The 20752-nt window shown below is 42.2% G+C and overlaps 1 protein-coding gene and 2 pseudogenes across 1 annotated transcript; all 3 read left to right on the plus strand.

Moving 5' to 3' along the window:
* The first annotated feature begins 2517 nt into the window (after positions 1 to 2517).
* LOC120064899 (transcription factor HES-5-like) lies at positions 2518 to 3144 on the plus strand. The gene is made up of 2 exons (XM_039015487.1): positions 2518 to 2580; positions 2701 to 3144. The coding sequence occupies exons 1-2, from the start codon at positions 2518 to 2520 to the stop codon at positions 3142 to 3144; spliced, it is 507 nt and encodes a 168-aa protein (XP_038871415.1).
* Positions 3145 to 10756: 7612 nt separating this feature from the next.
* Positions 10757 to 11592, plus strand: LOC120064706 (annotated as a pseudogene).
* Positions 11593 to 19820: 8228 nt separating this feature from the next.
* On the plus strand, positions 19821 to 20430 carry LOC120064957 (annotated as a pseudogene).
* Positions 20431 to 20752: the final 322 nt, after the last annotated feature.

The following is a 20752-nucleotide window of genomic DNA, read 5'->3' on the forward strand; positions in this document are numbered from 1 at the left end:
CCTGTGCTCTGTGGTATCGGCTTTTGTACTACGTTTACTGTACATTGTATTACGGTTTACATACCGTGTTAGTGTGCACTTGTTATTACGGGTCTCGTCCTGTGTATTATTATTCCGGGTCTCGTCCCATGTATTTATTATAAGTTTACACCTCGCTCTTTTGTTTGGGTTACATCCCTGTGTTATGTATATAGGTGTTTGTTTTGGGCTTCGTCCCCATGACGTACTCTATTTTGGTTAGGGATTTTTTTTTATCCTGCGCCTGTCTCCTATCATTATACAACGTGGCAGATTAACGTACGGAATTTGAAATTATTCATACTTTTACTTTTGATACTTAAGTATATTTGAGCAATTACATTTACTTTTGATACTTAACTATATTTAAAACCAAATACTTTTAGACTTTTACGCAAGTAGTATTTAACTGGGGGACTTTCACTTTTACATGAGTTATTTTCTATTAAGGTACCTTTATTTCTACTCAAGTATGACAATTGGATACTTTTCCCACCACTGTTTGCACGTTAGTCTTCGCAGAAGTGCTTACTTGTGCAATGTCATTACAAAAGGAAAATAAACAATTTTTACATTGGTAAAATGTATCTTTTCTGCATTGTTCCGTAGATTACAGGTGTTCTATATCTTGATTTAGCTAACATGGTAGATTTTCTAAGTGATTTATAAAAATAAAGCTTATTGATACCCTCATCATAGTCAGGTGGGCAGACACAGAGTAAGTATCCTTCTTTGTCTGGGACTTGACTCAACTGCATAGCTAATGTGATGAGTAATAAGACACACTTCTGTTGTTCCATTGAAAGGAAAGCAGTCAATGGAGAGAGTGTGGGAAACCCAGGAAAACTCATTCGCAGAGCCTCTTTGAGACAATAGACTCAGACCCCTACACAGGGGGGGGGGGGGGGGGGGTCAAGGGATAGGGAGAGGAATTTTGATTGTTATATTTCAGAATCCTAGGCCTATGTTTAGTAAATGTTCACATAATTTCCCAAACCAAAAAAGTAAATAAAGTGTCTGGTGAAAATCTAATTTCATAGTCTTATTTTGAAATGTATTGTTACAGTCCTTATACTAATGCTAATGAAATAAGGCCAATAATAACTTGCTGTATGGTTAACCCTTCAGGATTTTTTATTAAACTTGTTGCTTCTTGTATAGGCTACCGAGACTATATCAATTAGTCAAAATATTTGTATTTACCATCATCTAAATTGACAAATATCTAAGAAACAAACTTAACCCCAGGGGCTTGATGGGAACTGCTTGTGTAGAGACAATGCCATTTAACAAGGCATACTAAATGGTGATTTGACTATTTGGTTCCGTATTTTTTTTTACACTATTCCTATCTTCCTGGAAGAAAATCTTATTATTTTATGTAATTTGTAATAACATCAAATGTTTCCTTTAAAATATAGCTATTGTCTAGGACAAAGAGAATCAATATCAGCTTAAATACCATTTAGAAAACGGATTGAATTGCAGACATTGACTTGGACTAACTTGGATACACGGTCTGTACCTCTAAGAGTATGTGTTGAATCAGCCAGTGCAGGAGTTTCCCTCCAGAATCCAGATGGTCTGTGATGTCAGAATCTGTCTATCATACAACACAGATCCAATAGCCATCACTAAAGGTCCAATGAGCACCTTTTGTAGTGCATTGATCACAGCACACAGGACTTAGTGTGGGAAACTCAGATCAGCTCTCTACTCACACTGACCACCAGGCTTAAGCCAGAGAACACATCTGCTACCTCTGGACTTCCAAAACTGGAATAATAGTAGTTATTAGTTATGAGAAATTATGAAATGATGAAGTCATTCCGATATCGATCTACATTTTGCTCATATTGCTATTTTCTCTGTCTTCTATAAGAATTCATCCCATTATGCTAATTACGCTACTTCATTATAATGAAAAAAACATTTCGCATGAATAAATCTCAAACGTGTACAAACCTTTTACGGATAAAGCAAACACGCAAACAAGCTAAAATACTGAATTTGCACAGAATTTGCAGGAAGCCATTTTTCTATTCAGGATAACAAATAAAGAGGTCATATTCATAATGCAGTCACCAAATACAATATGGTAGGCTATGAATCTTCCAATAAAATGTATAAGAAAGCAGTGTAAGTTTTAATGCAGAAGGTATGTGTCAGTCCCGCATGTGTAAGTTTTGATGATGAGCGTGTGCACTGTCTGTGTCATTGATCCATTAGGCAGGAAATCTGGGGGTCACCACTTTCCCAGATTCACACAGCGCTCCGAGTCACTCTCCATCACCCCCCACCTGTTCCCCTGAGACGTGACCATTGTCCCCAGCATTAAGAACCCAAGCTCCCCCATTGGCTACAGACTGTGAGAAACTCCAACAAGCCCAAGACCCACACATTCATATGCAGATTTGGGACTATATATAGGAGAGATGAAGCATGTAGAGATCAGATTCACTTTCTACACAGAGACCTCTACAGCACAGAGATCCAGCCATGGCACCTACAATCACTTCAGCCATGATCTACTCTAAGGAGCACCTGACTCTGACAAACAAGGTAAATTGAAATTACAACTTGCTTTATGATTTGGTTCTTGATAATAGTTGTCGTCTTTTTATCAGACCTCTGATATATTTTAGAACAATGTTATAAATGACTCTCCTTATTTTTTTGCAGATTAGAAAGCCAGTCGTGGAGAAGTTACGCAGAGATCGTATCAACAGCAGCATTGAGCAGCTCAAGTCTCTCCTGGGTCCAGAGATCCTCAACCAGCAGTCTGACTCCAAGCTGGAGAAAGCAGACATCCTGGAGATGACAGTTTGCTTCCTGAGACGACAGCAACAGTACCAGCCAGTGAGCTCTTCCTCCTGCTCAGCACCTGTCAATCAGGGTTACTCCAGATGTGTCCAAGAGATTGTACACTTCCTGTCCACAGATGAGTTGAAGACACCATCTCAGAGAAAACTGCTGAGCCACTTGCTGCTGGAATTTCAGAGCCTGCAACCATCCTCTGATAAGAACAGAAGGGAGAGTGACCTGCCTCAGCTGAGCTCTCCAGTCCAGCACAGCATCAGCAAAGAGAAGAGTCCAGTTAACAGCGCCCTCTGGAGGCCCTGGTAGTGTCCTACAGACTGGAGCTGCACTTTCAGACAAGCACAATGGACCATGTTGGTCTAAGAATAATGTTATGGATGTTAGACAGTAATGAGAATAGGAAGAGATCTTCTTCCTCGTCTGCTCAAGCAGGACATTTCCAACTCCACATACTGACGATTTCATCCTCATTTTCTGCATTTGCAGGAGTTTATACTATAAGTTCTAGTTTTAATGAAAAGGACTTAACAATGTCAGTATTTTAATGATCCTCTCTTGATTACAAGAGCATCAATTGAATCTTCTGTTTTTATTTTCGTTTCACGAATAAGATTCTATTTCATTTTTATAAAGTGAATATATTTTGTATTTTTCCCTGTGGGGAAGTTTAAAAAAATAATAATTTAAGATATGGTGTTCACGGTCTTCCTAGTGGAAAGACTAGTGAAAAAATGTAATTCTTATTTGTCCTGTTTTGATATTGATATTAAAACATGCAAACAGTATCATATGTCATAATTATAAAAAATGATATCTGCATTTAAGTCAGAATAAGTTAAAAAAATATGTAATGGTTTGTGTCACTATGTGAGTTTATCAGTATCACTCGCCTTCCGAGAAGTTATTGTCAAGCTTGAAAACATGTTTTCAAAATGAATGTAAATCTTCAAATCAAGTTGATGCGAATAAAAACAATCATCGAAAACAATTCTTATGTTTGTTTGATTAATTACACTCCATTGAAAGCCCCACCTGTTTTGAGCCCCACATTTTTGGCACGTCACATATCAATTTGCAAACAATGTAAAAAATAAAATAATAATTGAGTTAATAAAGCCGCATACAAACATGGTCTCTTTTTTGCTACAGTATATATTTCTCCCTGGCATATTACATCATTTATGCTGCAGGATACAATACATTTTTGGACTCACCTTGTTGTGCTGTAATCACTTGAACAGGAAGGTGGCACGGCGGTCCCCGTTGGGAAAATTTTGGCATCAAACTTATTCATAAAATTCTGGCATTCTCTGAATTTATAGTGCTTTCATGACAAACGGGACCTCCGAAAAAAACAAGGTAAAATCATGACGTCAGTGATCTTCAGTTTAGAGCTCTAGAAAGGGACCCCAGTTACCGATTTGGAATTCCGAGTTGGATGACCGTTCAAAACACATTTTCCCAGTCGGTGCTCGTTTTTTTCTGAGTTCCGAGTTGTCTTGAACACACTGAAGTCTGAGATTTCCCAGTTCCGAGTTCCCAGTTGTTTTGAATGCGGCAGAAGTCATGCTGGAATGACAGCATGGCCAATGTATTCAACCTTTTCTGGTCCATGGTGTTGAATGTTTATCCTTTTAAGCTTGGAAAAGAGACCCTTAAACCCAGATTTGGACCACACACCCTCTCCACTGAATAGGAGGCTAGTGATTGCTTTGCAACGCTTGCGGTCAGCCACTGATTCCTTCCAACGCACTTATTAGTGAATTTGCGGTTTCCAACTTGTTGTGTAATGTTTATGTCCAATGGTCGATGAACACCGATACATTTTATCTATAATTACTCTTCATATTACAAGGATGGAAAGGATTTGCCAGTAGATTGTTGACGTGATTCACGATGATGACTGCTTGTCTAAATTGCTAGCTAAGATTTTGAAAGTATGACGTTGACCTGATCAGTCCAATCAAAGCTACCGTAGATTTGTCATTTGTCATTAGTCATTTTATCTGTGGCCAATGACCTTGGGCCTTCTTGGATGGGCACTTCTAATGTAACTCTATGGCAGCACCCAATGGGCTTGAATTTTCAAGCTCTCTCTGTAGATTTTACAGTGTCCCCATGAGTGACAGAACACTGAGCCAATCACGGCGCAACTAGAAGACATTACCAACCCTCATTACTAACCCCTACAACAACAACAACAAAACAATAATAATAATAATAATTGGCCACACCTGCCTTGAATGAGGGGTCGCCACTGTGAGAGGGCAATAAACAATAACAATAGTAATGCTGCATACTCCAAGAAAGGTTAAAATCTTACCTTTCGGGAAAAACATTTTTTTTATAAATTGCTGAAGTGTATTCACAATTTGAGGATACAAGCTCAAGTACACAGTACAAATATGATCAAAGTATGAAAATAAGAAATATTTTATATGACGTATTTCCTATTCAACACAATTGAATGAATAAGTCTTGAAATGACTTATACGCTTTCTAAATTTAGTATAATCAATTATAAAATTACTACCTATAAGATTTTACATCCTATGTCAAGCAGGCTCAGAAATATACTACTGTGTCGGTGTGGGAACCAGGGCTATTGCTCAATGCATGCCATTTCGGTCTACGGTGTCCACAGATGATCCATTTATAAGCGAAAATGTTGATTTCTTTGCGAAAATATAGGTTGGAACCGGTCCCAGAACCACGTTGGTCCCCTAAACAGGGGACTTCAGATCTAAGAGGTTTTTACTGTGTTAATTTACTTGTCAATGTGCTTGTCAGTAGTTGTAATGAATAATGTAATGTAGTAGTAATTAATATAATTAATTAGTAATGAATTAGTAACTAATGTTAGTTATTACTCCTAATTACTGTTATCTAGTCATGGAAATGTCACGCCCAAATAGGCTTTTCCTACAGGTGGTTTACTGCAATGCCCTAACTGATGCACATAATACAGGACATGTCAAAAGACTCAACAATCCTATTCCCTGTCTACCCTTCTCTCCTCTTTCCCTCCACCTCATGGATTTAAAAGGAATGAACTAGTGTAAGAAATATGGTGGATCACCAGTGCCATGCATTTAAATCCATGAGAGCAAGTGCACACTTGGCGGGAAATGGTAAGTCCTTTATGTGAAGAACCATAGTGACGCTTTGGACTTTTTTACAGTATACACATTTTGAGGAAGTATGCTAAAATAACCAGAATATGTCCTTCTCCTGAGTTTCTGTAGGCTGGTAAATGAAGCCAGTAAAATTCAGTATTAATTTTCAGACAAAAATCCCAGATATGAGGAATAGAAAAAAAAAGTGAATTTTGTTTGCAGTTTTATTAGCTTACAAAAATAAACAACAATATTAACAATAATATAAATCCCCTTTGGGTTCTTACAATAAAATAAACATTTACTTTATGTATCATGCACAACAATGCACTGTTCCTTTACAAAAATAAAGGTATACGTGTGGATTTATTTTCCAACTTGAATCAAGGCATTATTTCTCCTTGAAACAATGTATTTGGTTCATAATTTCACAGAAAGAATGAAGCAGTACAACTCTGCTTATATCAATGCACACAATTCATTTCAAATGAATCTGCAGCTTTAAATGTCATGTAAAACAAAAGCATAGGTTCCAGACCTATCTCTGACAGTTTGGTCCAAATAAGACAACCAACTAATCACCATGGTGGGAACAGACGTAGAAATGGCACATATAATCTGAGCAGAATTTGCACATAAACAGTATATTGTGCTCTGCTTGCCTTAAGGTCAGTTCATGCCCTTTCCACGGGTTTGTATCTCACAGTGCAGTGATAATTTTGTCTCAGACCCTAGTCTCAGCCCAGTATGTGACCCCTGACCTATAACCTCCACATCCATGCGTCTCTCTCAATTCATTGTTCGAAGGCAGTGGTACAGTGGTACAAAAAGGCACAGCATGTCCCTGGAACATTTGGAATAGCCGGAGGGTGACACCAAGGCCTTCTTCGGAGTGAAAATGGACACTGTCTTCTCCAAAATAGGAGATATGGGAGATGTAGGGATCCCGTTCTGGAGGTGTCCTCCAATGACTATCTTCAGTTTCTCCACACCACTGCTGCATTTCCTCTCAAACAGAGAGAGTTCACACCTAAAAACAACACAAGACAATCATGGACACCTATTCTCTCTCACACACAGTTTCTATTCATTATAATATCTTATTAAAATATTTCAGTGTAATTTAACCTGGTCTTACCTAATGTGCTGATCTTTCACGTTCATGCTGTCCTGAATAGCGATGTCCATGTAGGCTGGCATTTTTAGATATTGGTCTTGAGTTTGAAGCTCGTCAAAAAAGTAGAGAAGTTGGTCTTGGTAGGTTTTGCTGTAGCATTTGTGTTGTGGTAGCTCCTCTGCTGTGCTGTGTTGCTGCTGGTCTTGGGTCAGCTGATGCTTAGAGAGGTCTTCGTTAGTGAACTCTGCATCTCCACTTTCTATTTATTTATGTGCCTCCTCCTACGCTGTCATACGCTCTGCAGCCAATCAGAGGGCTCGGATGGTGGGACAAGAGTCAGTGGGAATAATAGCGGATTCCACACAGGACAGGTGGGATGTTGTTCTTGATGCCATACGGCAAAGAGGTTGGCCACTTTAGTCCGTGTCTCTGTCCATGTGTACTCAGAAAAATCACGTTCCCATGTCAAGTTCCCATGTCAAAAATCATCAGAATTCAAATATGGCACATATGCTAGGATCACAAGTCTCCGTGCTCATTGCAACACATATACTGTCACGGTTGTCTTCGTCCTCCTCATCTGAGCAGTAAGAAATGTCGGACCAATACGCAGCGTGGTAAGTGTTCGTCATTTTAATGGAAAAACTGAACACTACAAAACAACAAAGTGACAACCGTGAAGCTAATGAACAATCGTGCTGACACAAACACTACACATAGACAATCACCCACAACCCACAATGACAAAACAGGCTACCTAAATATGGCTCCCAATCAGAGACAACGACTAACACCTGCCTCTGATTGAGAACCATATCAGGCCAAACACAGAAACAGACAAACTAGACATACAACATAGAATGCCCACTCAGATCACACCCTGACCAAACAAAACATATAAACATACAAAGCAAACTATGGTCAGGGCGTGACAGTACCCCTCCCCCCAAGGTGCGGACTCCGGCCGCAAAACCTGAACCTATAGGGGAGGGTCTGGGTGGGCATCTGTCCGCGGTGGCGGCTCTGGCGCTGGACGTGGACCCCACTCCACCATAGTCTTAGTCCACTTTATTGGCATCCTTTGAGCGGCGACCCTCTTGAAGGGCCCCACTGGACTGAGGGGCAGCTCCGGACTGAGGGGCGCCTCTGGACTGAGGGGCGCCTCTGGACTGAGGGGCAGCTCCGGACTGAGGGACAGCTCCGGACTGGCGGGCGGCTCTGGCGGCTCCTGACTGGCGGGCGGCTCTGGCGGCTCCTGACTGGCGGGCGGCTCTGGCGGCTCCTGACTGGCGGGCGGCTCTGGCGGCTCCTGACTGGCGGGCGGCTCTGGCGGCTCCTGACTGGCGGGCGGCTCTGGCGGCTCCGGACAGACGGGCGGCTCTGGCGGCTCCGGACAGACGGGCGGCTCTGGCGGCTCCGGACAGACGGGCGGCTCCGGCGGCTCCGGACAGACGGGCGGCTCAGGCGGCGCTGGACAGACGGGCGGCTCAGGCGGCGCTGGACAGACGGGCGGCTCAGGCGGCGCTGGACAGACGGGCGGCGCAGGCGGCGCTGGACAGACGGGCGGCTCAGGCGGCGCTGGACAGACGGGCACACCTGTAGGGAGGAGACGGAGAGACAGCCTGGTGCGTGGGGCTGCCACAGGACCCACCAGGCTGGGGAGACCTCCAGGAGGCTTGGTGTTAGGAAGAGGCACCTGAAGGACCGGGCTGTGGGGGAGCACTGGAGCTCTGGTGCGCAGCCTTGGCACCACTCCCCCAGGCTGGATAACTACTCTAGCCCGGACCCTCCAGAGTGCAGGCACAGGTTGAACCGGGCTGTGGGTGAGCACTGGAGATCTAGTGCCTACTACGCGCACCTCTCCCTTAGGCTCCACTCCCACATTTGCCCGGCACGAGCGGAGCGTAGGCATAGGACACACTGCACCCTCCCAGCGCCCCGGAGACACAGCACGCAGAGCCGGCGCAGGATACCCTGGACCGAAACGGCGTACCGGAGACCAGACACGCTGAGCAGGCAGAATACGCCCCGGCTGGATGCCCACACTCGCATGACACTTTCGGTGGGCTGCCCTATAGCGCACCGGGCTATGGGCACGTACTGGCGACACCGTGCGCTTCACCGCATAACACGGTGCCTGACCAGTAACGCACTGCTTATAATAAGCACGAGGAGTGAGCTCAGGTCTGCTACCTGGCTTAGCCACACTCCCCGTGTGCCCCCGCCCAAAAATGTTTGGGGGCTGCCTCTCGTACCTGTCGCGCTGCCATACTGCCTCCATTCGCCGGTATCCCTCCTCACACTGCTCCAGAGAATCCCAGGCGGGCTCTGGCACTCTCCCTGGGTCGACCGACCACCTGTCTATCTCCTCCCAAGTAGTGACATAGTCCAGATCTCGCTCCCATGTCCAGGAGTCCTGTGATCGCTGCTGCGGCTGCTGCTGTCCGTTACCACGTTGCTTGGTCCTTTTGTGGTGGGTGATTCTGTCACAGTTGTCTTCGTCCTCCTCACCTGAGGAGTAAGAAATGTCGGACCAATATGCAGCGTGGTAAGTGTTCGTCATTTTAATGGAAAAACTGAACACTACAAAACAACAAAGTGACAACCGTGAAGCAAATGAACAATCGTGCTGACACAAACACTACACATAGACAATCACCCACAACCCACAATGACAAAACAGGCTACCTAAATATGGCTCCCAATCAGAGACAACGACTAACACCTGCCTCTGATTGAGAACCATATCAGGCCAAACACAGAAACAGACAAACTAGACATACAACATAGAATGCCCACTCAGATCACACCCTGACCAAACAAAACATATAAACATACAAAGCAAACTATGGTCAGGGCGTGACATATACGCATCACAGAAAACACAACAACATAAGTCTTTATTTATAATATGACCATTTTATAGTAGGAATATGATAAAGACAGTGATGAGCACATAGTTGCATGGATTACCTGTCTTTAGATTGATAGCCCCCATCAGCAAAACATTGGACTATAAACTGGCCATCGCAAGTTTTGACCACGTAAATAGGATCAATTATTCCCATATCCTAAGGTGTCAATTATATCAGATTTGAACAATTATATGATACGTTGAAATAAAAATATATCAAAAAGGTTGTTTGCTTGCTTTTTGAATGAAAAAAGTTTTGGAAACTGGTGTTTGTACAAATTGAAACTGATTTGTTTGTTTTTGAAAGAGTGTCTTTCTGAAGTGAGTTATAGCTGAACCAGAAGGTTTGCCCTGTAAGCCATGCTGTGTCCCTGCATGGGAACAGGCAGTAGGTCTTTGTGATAGCAGACACACTTATATTGTGTGTCAGGGCTCAGCAGACTGCATGCAGAAGTGTGGGAAGCCGTGTGTCTCTGTGGCTCCCAGCTCCAGAGAGAGGATGGCGTGTGACTGGGGCACACTCAGCTTTGTGCAGTGAGCCAGCTGTGCTGTGAAGCTCAGAGGAGGGAAGTGTGCTGCCTGGGGCTTCTGGGAAACATTCCTTATTGTCCTCCGAAGCTCACCCATTGGCTACAGACTGAGAGAAACTCCAATGAGCGCAAGACTCAGACATTCATCGGCAGATTTGGGACTATATATAGGAGAGATGAAGCCAATAGAATTCATGATTCACTTTCTACACAGAGACCTCTACAACACAGAGATCAAGCCATGGAGCCTACAATCACTTCAGCAATGATATACTCTAGGACCACCTGAATCTGACCAATAAAGTAAATTGAAGATTCAAATTCATGGAAATTAATTACATTTTAATGATTGTTTGTATCAATAATGCCATATTTCCAAATAAGGTGATTAATGACTCTTCTCTTCTTGCAGATAAGAAAGCCAGTGGTGGAGAAGTTACGCAGAGATCGTATCAACAGCAGCATTGAGCAGCTCAAGTCTCTCCTGGGTCCAGAGATCCTCAACCAGCAGCCTGACTCCAAGCTGGAGAAATCAGACATCCTGAAAAGGAGAGTTTGCTTCCTGAGAGGACAGAAACAACAGCAACAGTACCAGCCAGTGAGCTCCTCATCCTGCTCAGCACGAGCCAATTAGGGTTACTCCTTCTCTGTGTCCCAGAGAAGACTGCTGAGTCACTTCCAGATACTAAGAACAGAAGGGAGAGTGACCTGCCTCAGATGAGCTCCCCAGCCCAGACAAACACAATGGACCATGTTGGTCTTAGATTAATGTCATGGAGAGTAATGCGAATAGGAAAATATCTTCTTCTTCATCTTCTGCTTATGTAGATTTTTTAAAGTATAGCTGTGATTGAGACTTTTAAATTCAGTTGTACTGAACAAGTTGAAATGTTTTTCGAAAGAAATGATCCAATTGATGAGCACTACATTTTTGTAGTATTTTTTAAACGTGTTGATTACAGTGATCAACAATAACTTGAATGGCCCTCCATGAGGACTTTTATCCCAAAATGGGTGTTATATCACTAATCTGTTTGTGAATGTTTATGCCTTACATTTTTTAAGGGGAACGTATAAGAGAAAAAAAACATATTTGCTTTGTTACCAATACATTTGTTTAGTGATATGGTTATACTGATGTTATATTGCACATCTTCTGTAAAAAAAAACATGTATACTAGTCCTGTATTACCGGATCGATAAAGTTGTCTGTCGCGCGGGAAAAATAAATAAATCAGCGCCCACCCCTCAAACAGCTATCTGTATCAGTTATTTATTTGATATTGATCAACTTGAGCTACAGTATCACTGTTCCTCCATGACACATTTTTACCCAAACTGGGTATTATACAGTACCTGTTATCATCAATCTGTGATTAGCGATATTTGATCTGTTTTAAGATCAGACTTTATGTGTGAACACTTTTTGTGTGAAAATGTGGCTCACATGATTTGAATAATGTGCACATTGCAGATGGTGAAAACTTCACGCTCATTGTAAAACCTGTTGTTTATTTTGAACAATATGTTGTATTTTATAAAGACAGTAACTGTATATCCTATGTATTGGAGAGGTGTCCAAGTTCTTGTTGTTTAATCACTTTATTTCTATTTAAATATTTACCTTAAATTAAGGTCTTTAATGATATGAATCATTGAGTCAATCTGAATAAATACACAAATCATTAAATTAAATCTTGTTTGGTTTGATGGCAACCTTCCATCACAGTTACATTACTGATTCATGATATTCCACATGTAGAAACAATAAAGCCTACTATTACCCATTACTGTAAACAAGGATATTGAATTCATTAGAATGCAACACTGAATCCATATTAATTTGTACCTCTCTGGGTGCTTCATTCTAAGTCTACCACGTAAGATAAAAGTTAGACATTTCTATCCACACATAATTACAATTTTCCCTTTATTTAACCATGAAAGACATGACAAGACATTGCATGAATTGTTTTAGTTGGCATGTGAAAGTGACTATAAAGAGATAATTAATCATAAATATTCCCCAGGAGGCATGAATGTGATTTTTTTTTACTGACACGCATATATTACATAAATGTATTTTCAGTGTATCAGAATGTATAACAATTCCATTTCAGTGAGTTTAGTTTGGTCATCAGTAATTTCAGGTGTCAGAATAAGAATACTAAAACTGCTACTGTCATCTTAGTGCTCTAAAAGTTTAGGGCAGCTGTGCCCTCAAAACTCAATAGCTAATGTGATGTGCAATAAGACACACTTCTATTGTTCCTCCATTGAAAGTAGTGAATGGAGAGAGTGTGGGAAACTGAGGAAAACTCACTCACAGAGCTACTTGGGACAACAGACTCAGCCCTCTACCTTGGACTGTCAATGGATTGTCATATACGCTAAATACAAATACAACCTTATAGTGAAATGCTTACTTGCTTCTACACCTGCATTGCTTGCTGTTTGGGGTTTTAGGCTGGGTTTCTGTACAGCACTTTGAGATATCAGCTGATGTAAGAAGGGCAATATAAATAAATGTTATTTTATTTTATTTACTTACAAGCCCTTAACCAACAATGCAGTTTTGAGAAAAATACACACAAAAAAACTAAACAAAGTAACAAATAATTAAAGAGCAGCAGTAAAATAACAATAGCGAGGCTATATAAAAGTGGTACCGGTACAGAGTCAATGTGCGGGGGCACCGGTTATTGGAGGTAATTGAGGTAATATGTACATGTATGTAGAGTTATTAAAGTGACTATGCAAAGATAATAACAGAGAGTAGCAGCAGCGTAAAAGAGGGGGGCAATGCAAATAGTCTGGTTAGCCATTTGATTAGATGTTTAGGAGTCTTATGGCTTAGGTGTAAAAGCTGTTTAGAAGCCTCTTGGACCTAGACTTGGCGCTCCGGTACCGCTTGCTGTGCGGTAGCAGAGAGAACAGTCTATGACTAGGGTGGCTGGAGTCTTTGACAATTTTTAGGGCCTTCCTCTGACAACACCTGGTATAGAGGTCTTGGATGGCAGGAAGCTTGGCCCCAGTGATGTACTGGGTCGTACGCACTACCCTCTGTAGTGCCTTGCGGTCAATAAGGCCTATCTACATAACCAGTGGCATAATGCATTTAAACACATTTTCTAAATGGTTTATATGTGGGGCATGGTTGAAAATATGGAATTTGTTTGTGTACACAAACACACATCCTACTTGAATTGATACTCTGTAACAGTGAGTCTTTATCTGTTTCTTAAGAACAATATTTCAGTAATGAGCTTTGCCACCAGGGACTTAAAACTTCTTAAAGATCGGCGTTCCGTCTAGGGGACAGTTGTGAATCATGCAGCGCATTATGTCACCATCGCAGATTTTAGAGAAACAACAAATGTCGGTACATATAAGGGTCTTATATCGGCTGAAAGCTTAAATTCTTGTTAATAAAACTGCACTGTCCAATTTACTTAAGCTATTACTGGGGGAAAAAATGCCATTCTATTATTTGAGGAGAGCTCCTAACAACAAAACACTTTTTTCTTCGCGATAGGTTTGATAAATTCACCTCTGAAGGTGAAATGTGTACTTACATTCTGAAATCTTTCTCTGATTCATCATCCAAAGGAACCCAGAGATAACATGAAGTGTTGTTTTGTTAGATAAAATCCTTTATCATATCCTAAAAAGATCCATATAGCATGCACGATCGATTTTGTATTTCCACTCACTCATTCAATTTGCAAAGAAAGGAATCTGTGAAAATCTCACCCTAAACGTTTTCAAATCCAATTAAATCAAATCAAAGTTTATTTGTCACGTGCGCCGAATACAACAGGTGTAGACCTTACAGTGAAATGCTTACTTACAGGCTCTAACCAATAGGGCAAAAAAAGGTATTAGGTGAACAATAGGTAAGTAAAGAAATAAAACAACAGTAAAAAGACAGGCTATATACAGTAGCGAGGCTATAAAAGTAGCCTCAGAAATTGTAGCCCAAATAAATGCTTCACAGAGTTCAAGTAACAGACCCATCTCAACATCAACTGTTCAGAGGAGACTGCGTGAATCAGGGCTTCATGGTCGAATTGCTGCAAAGAAACCACTACTAAGGACACCAATAAGAAGAATCAAATCAAATCAAAGTTTATCTGTCACGTGTGCCGAATACAACAGGTGTAGACCTTACAGTACTTACTTACAGGCTCTAACCAATAGTGCAAAAAAGGTGTTAGGTGAACAATAGGTAAGTAAAGAAATAAAACAACAGTAAAAAGGCTATATACAGTAGTGAGGCTATAAAAGTAGCGAGGCTACATACAGACACCGGTTAGTCAGGCTGATTAAGGTAGTATGTACATGTAGATATGGTTAAAGTGACTATGCATATATGATGAACAGAGAGTAGCAGTAGTGTAAAAGAGGGGTTGGCAGGTGGTGGGTGGTGGGGCACAATGCAGATAGCCCGGTTAGCCAATGTGCGGGAGCACTGGTTGGTCGGCCCAAACGAGGTAGTATGTACATGAATGTATAGTTAAAGTGACTATGCATATATGATAAACAGAGAGTAGCAGCAGCGTAAAAAGAGGGGTTGGGTTGGGGGGGCACACAATGCAAATAGTCAGGATAGCCATTTGATTACCTGTTCAGGAGTCTTATGGCTTGGGGGTAAAGAAATGTTGAGAACCTTTTTGTCCTAGACTTGGCACTCCGGTAGTAGAGAGAACAGTCTATGACTGGGGTGGCTGGGGTCTTTGACAATTTTTAGGGCCTTCCTCTGACACTGCCTGGTGTAGAGGTCCTAGATGGCAGGCAGCTTAGCCCCAGCTGGGCAGTACGCACTACCCTCTGTAGTGCCTTGCGGTCAGAGGCCGAGCAATTGCCGTACCAGGCAGTGATGCAACCAGTCAAGATGCTCTCGATGTTGCAGCTGTAGAACCTTTTGAGGATCTCAGGACCCATGCCAAATCTTTTTAGTTTCCTGAGGGGGAATAGGCTTTGTCGTGCCCTCTTCATGGCTGTCTGGCCATGCAGTCGTGGGTGAACAGGGAGTACAGGAGGGGCCTGAGCACGCACCCCTGTGGAGCTCCAGTGTTGAGGATCAGCGTGGCAGATGTGTTGCTACCTACCCTCACCACCTGGGGGCGGCCCGTCAGGAGGTCCAGAATCCAGTTGCAGAGGGAGGTGTTTAGTCCCAGGATCCTTAGCTTAGTGATGAGCTTTGAGGGTACTATGGTGTTGAACGCTGAGCTGTAGTCAATGAATAGCATTCTCACATAGGAGTTCCTTTTGTCCAGGTGGGAAAGGGCAGTGTGGAGTGCAATAGAGATTGCATCATCTGTGGATCTGTTTGGGCGGTATGCAAATTGGAGTGGGTCTAGGGTTTCTGAGATAATGGTGTTGATGTGAGCCATTACCAACCTTTCAAAGCACTTCATGGCTACGGACGTGAGTGCTACGGGTCTGTAGTGATTTAGGCAGGTTGTGTTCTTGGGCACAGGGACTATGGTGGTCTGCTTGAAACATGTTGGTATTACAGACTCAATCAGGGACATGTTGAAAATGTCAGTGAAGACACCTGCCAGTTGGTCAGCACATGCCCGGAGCACACGTCCTGGTAATCCGTCTGGCCCCGCAGCCTTGTGTATGTTGACCTGTTTTAAGGTCTTACTCACGTTGGCTACGGAGAGCGTGATCACACAGTCGTCCGGAACAGCTGATGCTCTCATGCATGCCTCAGTGTTGCTTGCCTCGAAGCGAGCATAGAAGTGATTTAGCTCGTCTGGTAGGCTCGTGTCACTGGGCAGCTCGCGGCTGTGCTTCCTTTTGTAGTCTGTAATAGTTTGCAAGCCATGCCACATAAGACGAGCATCGGAGCCGGTGTAGTATGATTCAATCTTAGCCCTGTACTGACGCTTTGCCTGTTTGATGGTTCGTCGCAGGGCATAGCAGGATTTCTTGTAAGTCCCGCACCTTGAAAGTGGCAGCTCTACCCTTTAGCTCAGTGCGGATGTTGCCTGTAATCCATGGCTCCTGGTTGGGGTATGTACGCACAGTCACTGTGGGCACGACGTCATCGATGCACTTATTGATAAAGCCAGTGACTGATGTGGTGTAGCCCTCAATGCAATCGGAAGAATACCGGAACATATTCCTGTCTGTGATAGCAAAACAGTCCTGTAGTTTAGCATCTGCTTCATCTGACCACCTTTTTATAGACTGAGTCACTGGTGCTTCCTGCTTTAATTTTTGCTTGTCAGCAGGAATCAGGAGGATAGAGTTGGGGTCGTATTTACCAAATGGAGGGCGAGTGATAGCTTTGTATGCGTCTCTGTGTGTGGAGTACAGGTGATCTAGAAAAAAATGTCCCTCTGGTTGCACATTTAACATGTTGATAGAAATTTGGTAGAACTGATTTCAGTTTCCCTGCATTAAAGTCTCCGGCCACTAGGAGTGCCACCTCTGGGTGAGTGGTTTCCTGTTTGGTTATTTCCTTATACAGCTGACTGAGTGCGGTCTTAGTGCCAGCATTTCTGTGGTTGTAAATAAACAGCCACGAAAAGTATAGCTGAAAACTCTCTAGGCAAGTAGTGGCCTGCAATTTATTGTTCTATCTTGCCGGTGCAGCGTATATCCACGTCGTCATTCAGCCACGATTCCGTGAAACATAGGATGTTACAGTTTTTGATGTCCCGTTGGTAGGATATTCGTGATTGTACCTCGTCTAACTTATTGTCCAATGATTGCACGTTGGCGAGTAGTATTGATGGTAACAGCAGCTTTCCCACTCGCCTTCTCTGGGTCCGGACAAGGCATCCGGCTCTTTGTCCTCTGTACCTGCGTCGCTTCCTCTTGCAAATAACGGGGATGTCAGCCCTGTGGGGTGTTGGAGAATGTCCTCTGCGTCCTCCTTGTTGTAGAAAAAATCTTTGTCTAATCCGAGGTGAGTGATCGCTGTCCTGATATCCAGAAGCTCTTTTTTGCCATAAGATACGGTTGTAGAAACATTATGTACAAAATAAGTTACAAATAACGCAAAAAACCCCACATAATAGCACAATTGGTTGGGCGCCCGTAAAACTGCTGCCATTTTTTCCGGCATAATTCAACGAGTCAAATCATGTTCGTATGTATTCCTCAGAGATCCTAGAAGGTAACAAGACTTCACTATTTCATTAGGGGTATAGTATATCCTATAGGACACCATATTTGGTCAGAGAGCGACGCCTTAATGGCACGCCGGGCGGCCATCACTTGATCGACTGTATCCTTGTCCAATAAGCATTAATCGGGGTCAAACAAAGCTAGCTAGATAGCCAATGAGCTGGGCTTTACGGGAGTATTCGGGAACCATGTATATGTTGTAAAATGTAGCTACTAACCTTGTACGACAGTATGCCTTTTCATTTTGGACAAACATTATAAGGATATTCAGAGTTATGAAAAATGGTTGTTTTGCAAATGTGGAACTTATAATATGGCTACTAATACTTGGAAAGTTAAATCAAAGTCCAAGTATACAGATTTGACGATATTCTTGCAAAAGAATTGAATTAAAATGTGAATGTCTTCTTCACGATTTGCCCAAATGTACCTGGGGACTTCACACTTAAAGGCTTGTTGTTCACTCATTTTTCAAGTTATCCATCTGAAACTTTGTACATACACTGCTGCTATCTTGGGGACACTATCGGAATTACAACCAGAGTGATGGCAATAACTATGGCCTTTCTCTTGCATTTCAAAGATGGTGGTAGAAAAAGGCAAGTTGTTTTTTTCTTTGTATTTTCTTCTACCAGATCTATTATGTTATATTCTCCTACATTCAATTCACATTTCCACAAACTTCAAAGTGTTTCCTTTCAAATGGTACCAAGAATATGCATATCCTTGCTTCAGGGCCTGAGCTACAGGCAGTTAGATTTGGGTATGTCATTTAGGCGAAAATTGAAAAAAAGGGGGCTTTTAATGAACTGCTTGTGTAGAGATTCATTAACATTTAACAAGGCACACTTCTGTTGTTTAGTAGAAGCTCTCTCAATAGGCAGAGTGTGGGAAAGCTCTGGAAAGCAGAGTCATAGTTTAGTTTTGTCAGTCCCACCAGCACCTGTGAGTCTCAACGGGGAAAAGGCACACTTTATGAGGGTAATAAAAGAAAGATTAAATAAAGGAATCTCAGGTTTACCAAAGTTATGAAAGGCATTTTCAGTTTTTCTATCTCTATGATTAACAATCTTTATTAGTAAATTTGTGTAGCCCACTTATTGGTGTAGACAGAAGTAAAGCACTCACAAATCCCAAGGGAATTTAAAATATTTTGGCATTAAACAAAGAGTAAAAATTAAAAAATGTAAGGTTTTAGTTCAACAGTAGACACAATCATGTGCTCTTTTGATTGGCTAACAATCCCTTTCTAAAAGTGTGTATTGTGAGTTTAGGCATTGAATCAGCCAGTGTAGACAATCCAGATTGTCTGTGAAGTCAAGTTCTGTCTATAGTACAACACAGACCTAACTGCCGTCACTAATGGTTCACTGAGCCGCTTTTGTAGTGCATTGATCACAGCACACAGGACTCAGTGTGGGAAACTCAACTAGCTCTCTCAAGACAGAGGACACAATCTGCTGCATCTGGACTCCCAAAACAGGGAAAGCATTCCATGCAAAACACATGACATCCTACTTTGCCCTATTATTGTCTAATTGTTCTATTTTTCTGGATTAAAAAAAGTTACATTCTGAAATCACAAGGAATTACCAAATGGATATACTGTTTATAAATAAAGTGAAACAATTCAAGTTATTCATCATATCAGATTAACAGAGTTTAAAATTATTTAAAGTGCTTAAATGTGACCAAACTGCACGTTATCAAGGAAATAGCAGACTGTCCTTCAAAATGAAACAATCTAAAGGGTTTGGTAACACCAAGAGTTTTAATGTAGAGGCTCTGCGTCAATCTCACATGTAATCTCACTGTCAGTGTCATTGATCCCAACATCAGGCAGCAGATCTGGGGGTCACCATTTTCCCAGAGTTACACAGCGCTCTGTGAGTTACTCTCCATCACCCACCACCCCTCCACCTGTTCCCCTGAGACGTGACCATTGTCCCCCAGCAATAAGAACACTGAGCATGTGGCAGCTCCACATTCCTTATTGTCCTCCCAAGCTCACCCATTGGCTACGGACTGTGAGAAACTCCAACAAGCCCAAGACACACACTTTCATATGCAGATTTGGGACTATATATAGGAGAGATGAAGCCAGTAGAAATCATGATTCACTTTCTACACAGAGACCTCTACAGCACAGAGATCCAGCCATGGCACCTACAATCACTTCAGCAATGATCTACTCTAAGGAGCACCTGACTCTGACCAACAAGGTAAATTGAAGATTCAAATTCAAGGACATTTATTTACTTTGATTGCTGGTTTATTTGTTTCAATAATGCCATATCAGAATAAGGTTATTAATGACTCTCCTCTTCTCTTCTTGCAGATAAGAAAGCCAGTGGTGGAAAAGTTATTCAGAGATCGAAACAACAACAGCCCTAAGCAGCTCAAGTCTCTCCTGGATCCAGAGATCCTCAACAATCAGCCTGACTCCAAGCTGGAGAAAGCAGGCATATTGGCGATGACAGTTTGCTTCCTGAGACAACAGCAACAGTACCAGCCAGTGAGCTCATCCTCATGCTAAGCACCTGTCAATCAGGGTTACTCCAGGTGTGTCCAAGAGATTGTGCACTTCCTGTCCAAGGATGAGGTGAAGACACATCCCAGAGAAGACAGCTGAGCCACTTCCAGAGCCTCCAGCCATCCTTTGATAAGAACAGGAGGGAGAGTGACCTGCCTCAGCTGAGCTCACCAGTCCAGCACAGCATCGGTAAAGAGAAGAGTCCAGTCAACAGCGCCTTCTGGAGGCCCTGGTAGAGTCCTGAAGAAGCTGCACTCAGACAAACTTGATGGACCATGTTGGTCTAACGTTAATGTCATGGATGAGAATAGATCTTCTTTATCTTCTGTTTATGTAGGAGTTTTTACAAGTCTTCTGTGATTGAGACTTTTCATTTCAGTTTAACTTCATTTCTGAAATCATAACCTTTATGTTTTGTGAAACGTGTTAGTTATGTTGATCGTGTGTTCATTCAAGATCAACAATAACCTGAATGATCTTTCATAAGGACTTTTGACCCACAATGTGTAGTTATTACATCAATTTTTTTGTGATTGTCTATGACTCATCTGTTTAAAG

Source organism: Salvelinus namaycush, chromosome 20 (assembly GCF_016432855.1).
Source record: "Salvelinus namaycush isolate Seneca chromosome 20, SaNama_1.0, whole genome shotgun sequence".
NCBI lineage: Eukaryota > Metazoa > Chordata > Actinopteri > Salmoniformes > Salmonidae > Salvelinus > Salvelinus namaycush.